Here is a 14,705-nt window from a genome sequence, read left to right on the forward strand (position 1 = left end):
GATTGCGCTGCAAGTGGCCGAAGTGATTTGTTCGCGAGATGATGTTAGTAAAATAAATTATAGAGATAAAAGCAGAACAAATCAAATAACAATGATGCACCCTTACCTTGCTTCCGTCGGCATTGGGCTCCTGTGTGATTGCAAGTGACCCAGAAAGCAATGTTTAAAGTCCTGCTGCTACGGTCAATTGAGCTCTCTTTGGCTGCGTTAACATCAGCAGCCCAACTCTGATATTCTTTTCACTAATTGGTATTTTGACCTGATGTGAAAAGATCTGACGTGATTGGTCAAAAGATCAATTGGTGGGAAAACAAATACAAGAATTGGGCAGCCTGTATAAACGCAGCCTAAGAGCAGTGCTAGTGTTGACTGTACTGTGTGGGTTCAGTTTGTTTGGCGTATAGCAGAGCTACAGTACCCAAAGGAATGTGTGCATGGCCATACCTATGACTAACAAGTCAGCTTCACATACAGTAAACATTTGAAAAAGATCAGCATGACTTGAATCACCAGGTCATTATAATCAATGCTGAATTCAGTGCTATAGTTCATAGAACCTCTGAATGACTGATATATAACTAGCATGCTGACTACACTGGCCACGCGCCATCCACACAAGACGCGCAGGTTAAAATATCAAAGCCAACTGTGAACCAACCATATCGATTTGGGGGCATGTCGAAACACATCAAACATTCATGGACATTAAGCTAGCTTGCTATTGCTAGCTAATTTGTCCTGGGAGATGAACATTGGGTTTTGGGTTTTGCTGGGTTTTTGTAGAATTTTTGTAGAATACAAATTCGTATGTTTCTCTACTCAGACGATTAACCCACAGATAAAGGGAAACCTAGTTAGTTTTTAGTTAGTTACCTTTAATTCATCTCTCCTCATTTGTCTTTCAAGCATCCACGTGGGCTTGGATCTTTCTTTATATCCAATAAGGACGGGACTTGTGGAGCGTCTAAAATATAACCAAGTTCTATTTTAGCGCTTAGCTACGCAGACGCTCGTTCACACGAGCGGTGGGGGTGAAATGATTGAATAACATGTATGTGTACATTTATTTTGCAACGTGGCCGGTGAGGTTTGCATGTTAGTTGTCTAGCATAGCAGATATATACACACACAAGACACTCCATACAAATAAAAAAGACGTAAACATTTAATGAAGGTTTCCTCTGAACCATAGAGGTGTTGATCAGGAAATACACTCCTGTCCTACGGGGTTTGTATTCTCACTACAGGGTAAAATCCCTCTCTTACCTGCTCGTCTCCAGGCAGCCAGTAGCCCTCCTGTTCGATGCCAGCCTTGGAGCCCTTACAGCCCACAGTCAGAGTCTCTACGACCAGGCCATCCTTCACTGCCAGACTCAGCTGCCTGGCCGTCTCCTTTTGGTGCATGCCAAACACACGGCTCAGGTACCTGCACAGACACAGCAACACCAACATCACTGTCTCGGCATGCCTGCGTTCTCTAACAACTCAACTCAACCAAGGGGAAATGCATACACCTCCAGCCAAATATGCAATTCACAAGGGAAATGAGCGAGAACAGAACAGAAGCAGCTCTAGACAAGAGTGCCCACTGCATTGCCAAGGAAGGCATTGCCAATTGAAAATCTTGAAGTAGGGCCTGGCCTATCCCCCAGTAAAATATTGCTACCTGCATTGGAAACTCATCATCACAGTGAAGCCCAGTACATGCTCTAATCACATAGAATAGTTAGACATATACTACCACTAATGACTGTGTATTTTGGTCAGACAATCATTCATGTTCTGCACAGAGATGGAACCTTTTCACATCTAGGTCCTAATGTAAAGAGATTATAACACAATTTCCTCACTCTCATTCCCTTATGCCTTTGTTCTCATATTAAACTGTATTTTCATGGACTCCCACTGTCACCACCTCATCTATTCAAATACAAAATGTCTAGTTTTAAAGGCATTAAGACAGTTCAACAGTGCCTGCCATTAAATTTCATTGCTTTATCTCCATGACAACAGCCACTCTGTGGCATTCATTATGAGAGTGGCCAACTCCCAGGGCTCTCTGCCTGAGGATTTCATTTAGCCATATTCCTATTCCCATTAACTGAAAATGACTGATCAGCCATGGATTTCGCCGTGAATGAATTTAGACTAGACTGTAAGAATATCACATAACGATCATGTCTAATAAACTTTGATAGGACTTAACTCTTACAGGCTGACTACACCGGCTCGCGTCGCAAAATAAATGTAGACATACATGTTATTCAATCAGTGCACCCACACCGCTCACGTGTGCCAACGAGCGTCTGCGTTGCCAAGGGCTAAAATAGAAGTCAGTTCTATTTCTGACGCAGATCGCGCTGCAAGTCCTGCCTCTCCCATCTCCTCATTGGTTTATAGAAGCAGGTACCCACGTGCCATCTCCTCATTGGTTATACCCACGTGGGTGACTGGAAGACCAAATAGGTTGGTGGTGGTAATGCACCTAATTTATGAAATCGCAATAAAGTCAAGAGAAGAAAAATCCTGGAAGGAAGAGTGATGAGACTAGAAATTATTCGGTTGACCGTTTTATGTGTGGATTAATTGTCAGAGTAGAGGACCTTGTGCATTTCAGGTAAAATAACAACTCAATGTTTATATCCCAGGACAAATTAGCTAGCAACAGCAGGCTAGCTAAATACAACAAATTAGCTAGCAAGTGCAAGCTAGCTAGCTAAATTGCCATAAATGTTTAATGCTTTTCGACCTGACAAAATAGATTTCTGCACGATGGTGCACGCATGCAGCCAGTTTGGGTTCCGTGTTAGGGTCTAAATCTAATTATATATATATTCATCAAGGTCTGATTCTACAATATAGGCTGGTTGAAATAATTTATGGTCTCAGGGCTCAACATTCAGAGCTGCCCGTTGGCCTGGCAACATCTGCATAGCTCACCGGGCCAGTAAATCTAGCTTTCATGTGACCCGCAAAGGCCATTACATTTTCAAACTCCAAAACAGAACATGTCTATTTGTAATTAATCACAATCCTCCCAACGTCTGACACTTCACACTTGTTATCAACCAGCATTCGGTTTCCAAGCGGAGGCAAGAATGTCAAAGCCTTCCCCCTCCGTCTCATGTGAGCCCCACCTCAGTACGGCCTGGATACTCGAGCCAGACCCGCAGAGTTGAACTTCGGCCATGTCACGTGTCACGTCCATTTGAGTGCATAAACGATAGGCTTATATTCACTGTAAAATGCACACAATTGCAGTATTTATAAACACTCTAAAAATCACATGATTTTATTAGGCTAGTGGCAGTGGGAGTTTTTTAGGACATTAAACAAGCAACAAGATCATATTTAGAGTCTGATCCACAGTGCATTCGGAAAGTATTCAAACTTTTTCCACTTTGTTACATTACAGCCTTATTCTAAAATGGATTAAATTGTTTGTTTTCCTCATCAATTTACACACAATACTCTATAATGACAAAGCAAAAACATGTTTTTAAAAATGTTTGCAAATGTATCATTTTTTAAAACTGAAATATCACATTTACATAAGAATTCAGACCCTTGACTCAGCAATCACAGCCTCAAGTCTTCTTGGGTATGTTGCTACAAGCTCGGCACGTCTGTATTTGGGGAGTTTCTCCCATCTTCTCTGCAGATCCTCTCAAGCTCTGTGAGGTTGGATGGGGAGCGTTACTGCACAGCTATTTTCAGGTCTCTTCAGATGGTCGATCAGGTTCCAGTCCGGGCTGTGGCTGGGCCGCTCAAGGACATTCAGAGACTTGTCCCGAAGCCACACCTGTGTTGCCTTGGCTGTGTGCTTAGGGTTGTTGTCTCGTTGGAAGGTGAATCTTCACCCCAGTCTGAGGTCATGAGTGCTCATCAAGGATCTCTCTCTGTACTTTGCTCCGTTCATCTTTGCCTCGATCCTGACTAGTCTCCCAGTCCCTGCCACTGAATAACATTCCCACAGCATGATGCTGCCACCTCCATGCTTCACCGTAGGGATGGTGCGAGGTTTCCTTGGCATTCAAGACAAAAAGTTCAATCTGGTTTCATCAGACCAGAGAAACTTGTTTATCATGGTCTGAGAGTCCTTTACGTAACTTTTGGCAAACTCCAAGAGAGCTGTCATGTGCCTTTTACTGAGGTGTGACTTCCGTCTGGCCATTCTACCATAAAGGCCTGATTGGGGGAGTGCTGCAGAGATGGTTATCCTTCTGGAAAGGTTCTCCCATCTCCACAGAGGAACTCTAGAGCGCTGTCAGAGTGACCATCGGGTTCTTGGACATTTCCCTGACAAAGGCCCTTCTCCACCGATTGCTCAGTTTGGCCAGGCGGCCAGCTCTAGGAAGAGTCTTAGTGGTTCCAAACTTATTCCATTTAAGAATGATGGAGACCACAGTGTTCTTGGGAACCTTCAACGCTGCAGAATTTTTTGGGTTCCCTTCCCTAGATCTGTGCCTCGACACAATCCTTTCTCTGAGCTCTACGGACAATTCCTTCACCTCATTGCTTGGTTTTTGCTCAGACATGCACTGTCAACTGTGGGACCTTATATAGACAGGTGTGTGCCTTTCCAAATCATCAATTGAATTTACCACAGGTGGACTGTAGAAACATCTCAAGGATGATAAATGAAAACAGGATACACCTGAGCTCAATTTCGAGTCTCATAGCAAAGGGTATGGTAATAAGGTATCTGTTTTTTATAATACATTTACAAAAATTTCTAAAAACCTGTTTTCGCTTTGTCTTTATGGGGTATTGTGTGTTGATTGATGAGGACATTTTTTTATTAATCAATTTTAAAATAAGGCTGTAATGTAACAACATTTGGAAAAAGGGAAGGGGTCTGAATACTTTCCGAATGCACTGTAGCTAATGATTAGCCCATTGGGGTAAACAATGCAGAATAGCAACCCCATGCTTCAGCAATGTAGCCATGATACTGCATCAGGCTACAGATGATAATGCTAATTGCTAAAATAGCACACCTGCCTGCAATATGGACCATGTACTGGCCCTAAATATATTACTTTTCACCAATATGGTACTGGGCTCATTTCTGGTGGGGAATATTACATTTTAAACGGTTTCATATGTTAAGGCTATGTCGTCATTGAGGGGATGGTTTTAATTTTGTTTTCCAAATAATCAGTTTAAATATCAGATTGTATGGTTGGCTATAAGGTGTTTGCCCAGACTGCAAATGAAACATGAAATCACCCATGATTTAAATTCTGCATGCATAGCTTGCGTTCCTGTGATCGGTGTGCCACTGGCAAATGTATCTGAATGTCAAGCCTTGTAGTCTAAATGTCAATAAGCTAAATACATTCCGTGTCAAGTATTTAACCATGAAACCATCATAATTTCAGCTATTGATCAAGTATGACCCTGAGAGTGGGGTGGGTAAGACCAACCACCATCCATCATCCACCAAACTCAATACGTATTGAAAGTGAATAGGCTATACATGGAAGGTGTATCACAATTGTAAACAACTAGAGACACCTCGTCGTTTTGGCTCCAAAACGGCAAGGTGTCTCCACTAATGCTTAGGCCTACTCTTTTGGCGTTTGTGACGTCTCCACTTTCCATACGTATTGGAACAGAACTAGTATGACTGCAGCACTTACTTTGAGATCCTGTCCATGTTGGCAATTTGTTTCTGGTTGCGGATGACCTCAATGGCGGCCCACACGTACTGGACCACTTTAGGGTCTGCCTGCCTCTTCTTCACCACACGCGACATGATCTCTTTATTCATGACACCTGCAAGGGATGGGAGAAAAGAAAGGTTTCAAAACATCAGGCTACTTCTTTAAACACTGCGGAATCTACCTGAAAAGTTTCACAATTTCAAATCAGGAAATTACCAGTGAAAGAGTTTTCCATTTTGCCCCATGGTTGAAACAAAGGCTCAGACAAGCCAGGCCCAACCAGCGGGCATTGCCCCTCTAAGATCAAGTGAAAAAAATCCTCATCAAGGAGCACCATCAGTACAGAGCAGGGGCAGACTACACCTTCAGCCTAACCTGGTGGAACAACCCTGACTGCTACATTCACCATTCTATTTCACATCAACAGAATGGTGAACGCAGTGATCAGGATGATTCCATCAGGCTACCTCCAGCCATCTTCCTAGCTAAAACCGCCAGAATAAGGATTCATCCAGGATAAGAAACAACAAGAATTTGCAGATTCCAAAGCCCTTCAGGACAAGGATTGGTCAACCCAATCAAGACAAACAAATGGTCTATTCTCATTTCAGAAGGTCCTGACCTCAGAAATGTGCCTTGACTGGCCTAATAAGATGTCCATTGTCCATGATGACACAACACAGCTCCAATGTATATATATATACACACACATTGCTCAAAAAAATAAAGGGAACACTTAAACAACACAATGTAACTCCAAGTCAATCACACTTCTGTGAACTCAAACTGTCCACTTAGGAAGCAACACTGATTGACAATACATTTCCCATGCTGTTGTGCAAATGGAATAGACAACAGGTGGAAATTATAGGCAATAAGCAAGACACCCCCAATAAATGAGTGGTTCTGCAGGTGGTGACCACAGACCACTTCTCAGTTCCTATGCTTCCTGGCTGATGTTTTGGTCACTTTTGAATGCTGGCGGTGCTTTCACTCTAGTGGTAGCATGAGACGGAGTCTACAACCCACACAAGTGGCTCAGGTAGTGCAGCTCATCCAGGATGGCACATCAATGCGAGCTGTGGCAATAAGGTTTGCCGTGTCTGTCAGCGTAGTGTCCAGAGCATGGAGGCGCTACCATGAGACAGGCCAGTACATCAGGAGATGTGGAGGAGGCCGTAGGAGGGCAACAACCCAGCAGCAGGACCGCTACCTCCGCCTTTGTGCAAGGAGGAGCAGGAGGAACACTGCCAGAGCCCTGCAAAATGAACTCCAGCAGGCCACAAATGTGCATGTGTCTGCTCAAACGGTCAGAAACAGACTCCATGAGGGTGGTATGAGGGCACGACGTCCACAGGTGGGGGTTGTGCTTACAGCCCAACACCGTGCAGGACGTTTGGCATTTGCCAGAGAACACCGAGATTGGCAAATTCGCCACTGGCGCCCTGTGCTCTTCACAGATGAAAGCAGGTTCACACTGAGCACATGTGACAGACGTGACAGAGTCTGGAGACGCCGTGGAGAACGTTCTGCTGCCTGCAACATCCTCCAGCATGACCGGTTTGGCGGTGGGTCAGTCATGGTGTGGGGTGGCATTTCTTTGGGGGGGGCCGCACAGTCCTCCATGTGCTCGCCAGAGGTAGCCTGACTGCCATTAGGTACCGAGATGAGATCCTCAGACCCCTTGTGAGACCATATGCTGGTGCGGTTGGCCCTGGGTTCCTCCTAATGCAAGACAATGCTAGACCTCATGTGGCTGGAGCGTGTCAGCAGTTCCTGCAAGAGGAAGGCATTGATGCTATGGACTGGCCCGCCCGTTCCCCAGACCTGAATCCAATTGAGCACATCTGGGACATCATGTCTCGCTCCATCCACCAACGCCACGTTGCACCACAGACTGTCCAGGAGTTGGCGGATGCTTTAGTCCAGGTCTGGGAGGAGATCCCTCAGGAGACCATCCGCCACCTCATCAGGACCATGCCCAGGTGTTGTAGGGAGGTCATACAGGCACGTGGAGGCCACACACACTACTGAGCCTCATTTTGACTTGTTTTAAGGACATTACATCAAAGTTGGATCAGCCTGTAGTGTGGTTTTCCACTTTAATTTTGAGTGTGACTCCAAATCCAGACCTCCATGGGTTGATAAATTGGATTTCCATTGATTATTTTTGTGTGATTTTGTTGTCAGCACATTCAACTATGTAAAGAAAAAAGTATTTAATAAGATTATTTCTTTCATTCAGATCTAGGATGTGTTGTTTAAGTGTTCCCTTTATTTTTTTGAGCAGTATATATATATATATATATATATATATATATATATATATATATACCGTAATTTCCAGACTATTAAGCCGCACCCACTGAATTAAAAAATATATGTATTATTTTGAACATAAATAAGCCGCACATGTCTATAAGCCGCAGGTGCCTACCGGTACATTGAAACAAATGAACTTTACACAGGCTTTAACGAAACACGGCTTGTAACAAAAAAAATTAAATTAGCAGTAAGCTTTAGTTGTCTTTTTGCACTGAGTCAATTCCTCACGCTGCTGTTTCCAACGTCTTATCATCGACTCAATAAGACCAAGCTCCCGTGCAGAAGCTCCATTTCCTTTTCCAACAGCCAGATCAATCGCATTCAACTTGAAAGCCGCATCATATGCATTTCTCCGTGTCTTTGCCATGATGAGGGTGACAAAATGACTACCGTAATCAGAATGATGGGAAGTTTGAGAGCGCTCGATTTAATCTAAACAGTAAACAAAAAAGTTTTTTGACCGTAACCCCTTCGGCAATTTCATCGGTCTAATGAAAGCTTCATGCCGCCAAAAAACTGAGCACGTCACAGAAAGTGTTTTTTTTGGGGAAAAAAAAAATTGAAAGCGGGAAAAATCCATATATTAGCCGCGTCATTGTTTAAGCCGTGAGGTTCAAAGCATGGGAAAAAAGTTGCGGCTTATAGTCCGGAACATCTATCTATCTATCTATATCTATATCTATATATATATAATTTCCTTAAACTGCAATGTAACAGGAATCAGCATTTAAGGACCTGTAGTAGAAATGGCCTACATATAGGCTGTTCAGTGGGAGAAGAAAAGCAGCATCCTGAAAAATAAACTGTTATTACAAAGACACAATGAAAGTTGTGCAACTTCCCGACACTGCCATAGAACAAATCAAATATGAGGAAATACAATATTACTCCAGAGAAAATAAAGGAACAATAGCAGTTTTCCTTCTTTCAACTAAAGAGTAGAGTATTATTAATCCCAACTTGGGAAATTGTTTTATCACAGCATGCTTCATCAATAATTTAAGATTAAGACACATGAAGGGACCTGCAATTTAGTATCCATAAAATAGTCTGATTCAAGTGCTGTTTTCCTATCGTACTTCAGAGGGAGAAACAAGCAAAAACAATAGGAAGATATCCTAAAACAGTTAATTAATTACATTTGTTAAAAAGCTTCATGGATGTGGGTAAAAATTACTGTCTAAACCTCCCTGTGGAACTTCTAGGCAGGATGGACCTGCTACTAAAGCTGCTCTTGTGTTGCATTAAAGTGCTGTGGAGTAGGTGTGTGTCATTGCCAATTATCATGTGTGTTTTTGCATGCAGCATTTTTATGAACAGGTCCTGCATTGATTCCCGACTGCAGCGATACATAGCACTTGCTTTCTTGGTAATTTTGTCAAGCTTGTTTAAGTTCTCCTTTCAAGCACACAATGGCATAGCTCACTACACTCGCCATGCCACTGCTGTAGAACATGCAAAGCATTTTGTCACAGACATTAAAAGATCTAGCTAAGCTTCCTTAAAAAGTACAGTCTGGATTGGTATTTTTTGTAGACAGTGTGGGAGTCCTCCTTCCAGTTCAGTTTGTTTTACACCCAAGTACATATACTACTACACCCAAGTACTTGTAAGAGTCCCCAGTACCAATCTCTTCACCATGAATAAAAATGGGATTAAAAACATCTTTCCTTTTCCTAAAATCTACCACAAGCTCATTGGTCTTCAGTACATTCAGGTCCAGGTAATTGGCTTCCCACCATGTCACAAAGGACTCAGTTGTATCTCTGTGATGAGCATCGCCTCCTCTCATGACACAGCATACTATAGCAGTTAGAGAATTTCTATGAAACAATGTTTCAAATCCAATTTCACGCATTTCTCTTCATAATAAGCCTCCATGAAACGTAAAATGGCACTTTAGAAAATGGGGTCGTCACTAGTTACCACAGCCACAAAGTCATAATTATGGCTAAACCACACCCATTTCAAAAATGTCTCTTCTTGAAATCTTATTTTAAACCTAACCCTCATCTTAACGCTAACCACACTGCTAACTGTATGCCTAACCATATATTAAGACCAAAAAAGATATAGGCCATCCAATTTAGATTTGTGGCTGTGGTAACCATAAAACTGATATTACAACCTCACCATGTGTAACCTTAATTTAACTTGGAAAGTCAGTTAATACTTTTGTTCAACTCAAACATTTAAAGACCGAAGGCCAAATTATGAGCATGGTTTACTAAACATTCACAACACTTTACTAAATACATAAGCCTATAGTAGCCTACCTACACACATCCTGGGATTTTACCAACTCATTGGCTCAGACACAGGAGGAAATAGCCTACGCATCAGGTATTTCAATGTTTTCTTCGATTGGTCATAGTCAGAATACAAAACATGTGATACTGAAATGTGAGCCAAATTTCACAGATTTAGGCCGCTCACATCCAGGCCTTACAATACCATGGCATCTTGTATGTGAAGCCTATTGAGTTTACACTGATATATAGAGCAACAAACACTTAGGCCATATCAATTTTATCACATGTTAACAGGTGAGGCAAGCGAGCAAATATAAATAAAACAATTCAAGAGTAGAGATTCTTGTTAGCAACCTTAATTCAGCACCTAACGACATAATCAAGAGAGTGTAGCCTCTTGGGGAGACTAAAAGAGGCATGGTTCAGCTATAATCTGACAGGAAGTTGTGTATCTCTCTTTACAGGAAGCTTGAGGACCTAATTTTTATTTTAATGGTGTATTTTTTCACTTTTTATTTTTGAGAAAAGTGATGTGGGGCATCTGTTAAACATTTCATTACATTTCATTACATTTGTATGGCCTTATCAAGACAGTAAAAATAACCTGAGGGTTGAAAGACTGTAAATCATGTATCTTCCAATGCCTGACATGCAGCCTGCTGAGCTGTGAGAGGGTGAAGGATTGTAGAGGTGACAGTGAGCAATATCCCATGTTATGCCAATCAGAGTAGGCATTAATGAGTGCCAACTGTGCCATAGCACTACTCTGTGCTCAACTCCACATCCACTGGCACCTTACACTGGAAAGTAAAAACAGGGGGTGACAGGTAACCGAAAGGTTGCTAGATCGAATCCCCAAACTGACAAGGTAAAAATCTGTCTTTCTGCCCCTGAACAAGGCAGTTAACCCACTGTTCCTAGGCCGTCATTGTAAATAAGATTTTGTTCTTAACTGACTTGCCTAGTTAAATACAGATCACAGCTGCTACACACCTTTGTCTCAGGGTGACTGACACTACATGACTCCAATACAACAGAGGCGGAGGAACTACATTCCCCCATTCAATTATGCAAGGTGTCCAGGAGCACAAAAAAGACAGAGCTTTTAATCATATACGAGATAAGTCTAGTTATTGGCATCAGGATGAATAAAGTTGATCAAATGTATGCAACATTTGTGGTCTTTCTCAAGGTCCAGCTGCTCCTCTGTTTTCACTCTTCCAACACAACCAGTGCTCAACAGAGGAGGGTGACATAAAATATAACATCTGAAATGAACCACTGTTGAATTTTGGTTATCTGTATACCTGGTACGGGCAGCCGGTCAAACAGCCGGTCAAAATCACCATGAATAATAGTAGCTATGGGAGACAGAAATCCTGAAGAAGTCCTGCGGCTGTGCTAAAGCTGAAGGAATAGCTAAAACTAAATCAAGAAATACTATTTTGAAAATATAAAAACAGGATAGCTACTTGGACCTCTTTCATCTCATTCGCTGGACCTGAATATGGGTTCGGCAAACCATACCAGGCAACTTTTCACACCATCATCACGATGAACAGCACATGTGCATAAAACAGTTGTGGGGTGTAAGCTAGGCCTGCTATGTGTAGTACCTAGCTAATTAGTTAGCTAAATTCATTGCAATCACTTATCACATCGACTATTCTTACAGCTAACCATTTAACTAAATGGGACGAAACGAATCATTTTTCCATTGAAATGGCATAATATTGACAAGCAGGCAAACATTTTGTTACCTAGCTAAAGCGTTAGCTAGCTAGATTGGCCAGCTAACTAGCTAACTGGACACATTAATACGCCTTGTCGTGACTGTTTTAATTTTGTCTGTCCAACTATTTGCACATGGTTAGTGGGGAGAGCAGGTAATTGTGCCTTCTTCCCTAGACCATCCAAGTTGTCTGATTTCCGGATTAAGTATTCAACACAGTCCGTGGATATTTCAACAAAAGCAGCCAAGGCCACAAGAGCAAACTGGGAGCTCCCAGTCAGTTAGCTGGCTACTGTCAGCTTAATATTAGGTAGCTAGTTGGTACTAACAGGAAGCTAGCTAACGTTTGGATAGGATAATCTCTAAAGCGTGGGCCAAAGACAGCTTGTCAAAACGTTAGTTAGCTAGATCAAATACTTCAATATGCATGGCTTGATGTAAACTACTAAAGCTATGAACCTAAACATGGTTCGACAAAACAGATAGTAAATTCAGCTAAGGTAACTAGCCAGCGAGCTAGCCAACGCATCAACTAGCCGAATCCGTAAAGCAAAGCAGTTCCGTACTAACTAGAAACGTTAGCTGTCAAACATGATTAATAGCCGCGTAGCTGGGCTAATCAAATACAGTATCGTTTTTTGACAGTAGCAAAGAAACTACAGTAGCTACCAAAACGTGTATGGAAAATCTATTTTTTTTTCTCGAAGGCGCCATGTTCATAAAATAGCTAACTAGCCGTAATGTTTTCATTTTAGTAATACATGTTTTATTAAATAAATGTCAAACTTACCTTTACTACAGTATTAATAATATATGTGTCTGTATAACTCCGTGAAGGATTCAATGTAAAATACCTTACATTTGTATTTCCGGGATAGTTTAGACTGTCTGAATTATGGTTTATGTCCAGCTGGCCACAGCACAGGATTGGGGAGGTAAACAGCGCCAACATAGCAGGACAGGTTTTTACACAGGAGAACTCTAGTGGTGGAATTATGATTTGACACACTTCTGTCTTTGTTATTTTTGTGAGGCAACTTTTGAGAGTGCATGTATGTGACAATAAAACATATTGAACAGGCTTTTGGCCAAATGTTATAAAAAAAGATTAACATCTATAAAAGCTGCCCCTTACACTTGAATAATCTTAAATGCACATGAACAGGGAGTTAAGCAATTAACATTATTTCACTACAATCAATACTTCTCAATGGTTTCAACATATCCGGGTATAATACATAACATTTAACGTATATATATATATATGTATTCGTTAAATGTTATATATATATACATATATTAGGCAAACACCCCTCAATCCTAAATTAGGCTACTGAGCGCTTGCAGCTGCTGTCAGTGTCTGTATATATGGACGTCCGGTGCGCGTTCCCTAATCAGTCCACCAAAAATCTGCTGTGGTTGTGAACTGGGGTCAAGTGAGCCGACACTTGCAAAACGCAGTCAAGCCATTGAGTCATCCACTCTTCTGTTTCCTCCTCATTAAAATCATGCGAGAATATGCAACACTTTCCAGTATCGCGTGTTTTCTGGTAGGGAAACTGAGTCAGATTTACTGTCATGCACAGAAACCATAGCTACAAATCATTCCAAGCAAACAGTTTGAAGCACAGTTATTCAATCTTCCATAATTAAAATTATACCATATATATGGTTATAATATCTACAGAAGTGACAGTAATGCCAATCGAGGAGGTATTGCTGTTTATATTCAGAGTTATATTCCTGTAAAGTGTAGAGAGGATCTCATGTCAAATGCTGTTGAAGTGATATAGCTACAGGTTCACCTGCCTCACCTAAAGCTTATTGTGAGAAGTTGATATGGATCACCAAGTGCTAACAGTCAGTATCTGGTATATTTATATATAAATGTAACCTTTATTTAACTAGGCATGTCAGTTAAGAACAAATTCTTATTTACAATGACGGCCTACACCGACCAAACCCGGACGATGCTGGGCCAATAATGCGCCGCCCTATTGGACTCCCAATCACGGCCGGTTGTGATACAGCTTGGGTGTCTGTAGTGACGCCTCTAGCACTGAGATCCAGTGCCTTAGACCACTGCTCCACTCGGGTTAGGGTTTAATGCTTGATAATGTATGTGATATCAACAGAAAATATACATGTATATTTTCAGGGTGACCTGAATATTGACTGTGTCCACTGTTCCCTCAAGAAAAAGATTCAAACTGTAACCAGTGCCTGCAACCAGCTGGTTGAGGTTATCAGTCAAACTACCAGTTATTTACAAACAGAACAGAAACTAAATCATCCACTTGTATTGAACCCATCTTTAATAAGGCTGAAGAAATCTTCTCTAAAGCAGTATCCACATCCATCGGATATAGTGATCATAATATAATAGCCATATCTAGGAAAACCAAAGTTCCAAAGACTGGATCTAAAACAGTGTATAAGCGATCATACAAGAGGTTTTGCAATGATTCCTATGTTGAAGATGTAAAAAATATTTGTTGGTCTGATGTATGTAATGATGAACATTCTGATGCTGCACTTGAAGCATTTATGAAATTGCTTCTTCCAGTTATTGACAGGCATGTGTCCATAACGAAACTGACTGTTAAAACTTCCAAATCCCCATGGATAGATGATGAATTGAAAAAACTGTATGTACGAGGTTAAGGGAATGGCAAATAAGTCTGGCAACACAGCAGATTGGCAAACATATAGTAAAATGAAAAATCA

At 41.5% G+C, this 14,705-nt stretch overlaps 1 protein-coding gene across 7 annotated transcripts in view; it reads right to left on the reverse strand.

The window, feature by feature from the left end:
- LOC106568824 (zinc finger MYND domain-containing protein 11) overlaps window positions 1–12,945 on the reverse strand; it is a 29,605-nt gene extending 16,660 nt beyond the window's left edge. For 3 of the 7 annotated variants that reach the window (XM_014139521.3, XM_014139520.3, XM_014139516.3), the window contains exons 1-4: window positions 12,769–12,931; window positions 5,646–5,781; window positions 1,267–1,426; window positions 107–130 (exon numbers count right to left, since the gene is read on the reverse strand). In XM_014139521.3, the coding sequence (XP_013994996.1) occupies window positions 107–130; window positions 1,267–1,426; window positions 5,646–5,776 (315 nt within the window). In that variant the 5' untranslated portion in view covers window positions 5,777–5,781; window positions 12,769–12,931. Of the gene's footprint in view, window positions 1–106; window positions 131–1,266; window positions 1,427–5,645; window positions 5,782–12,768 lie in introns of all 7 variants that reach the window. The other 4 variants (XM_014139522.3, XM_045694064.2, XM_014139517.3 and 1 more) reach the window with 3 other exon arrangements.
- Window positions 12,946–14,705: the final 1,760 nt, after the last annotated feature.

This window comes from Salmo salar, chromosome 14 (genome assembly GCF_965601325.2).
Source record: "Salmo salar chromosome 14, fSalSal1, whole genome shotgun sequence".
Classification (NCBI taxonomy): Eukaryota; Metazoa; Chordata; class Actinopteri; order Salmoniformes; family Salmonidae; genus Salmo; species Salmo salar.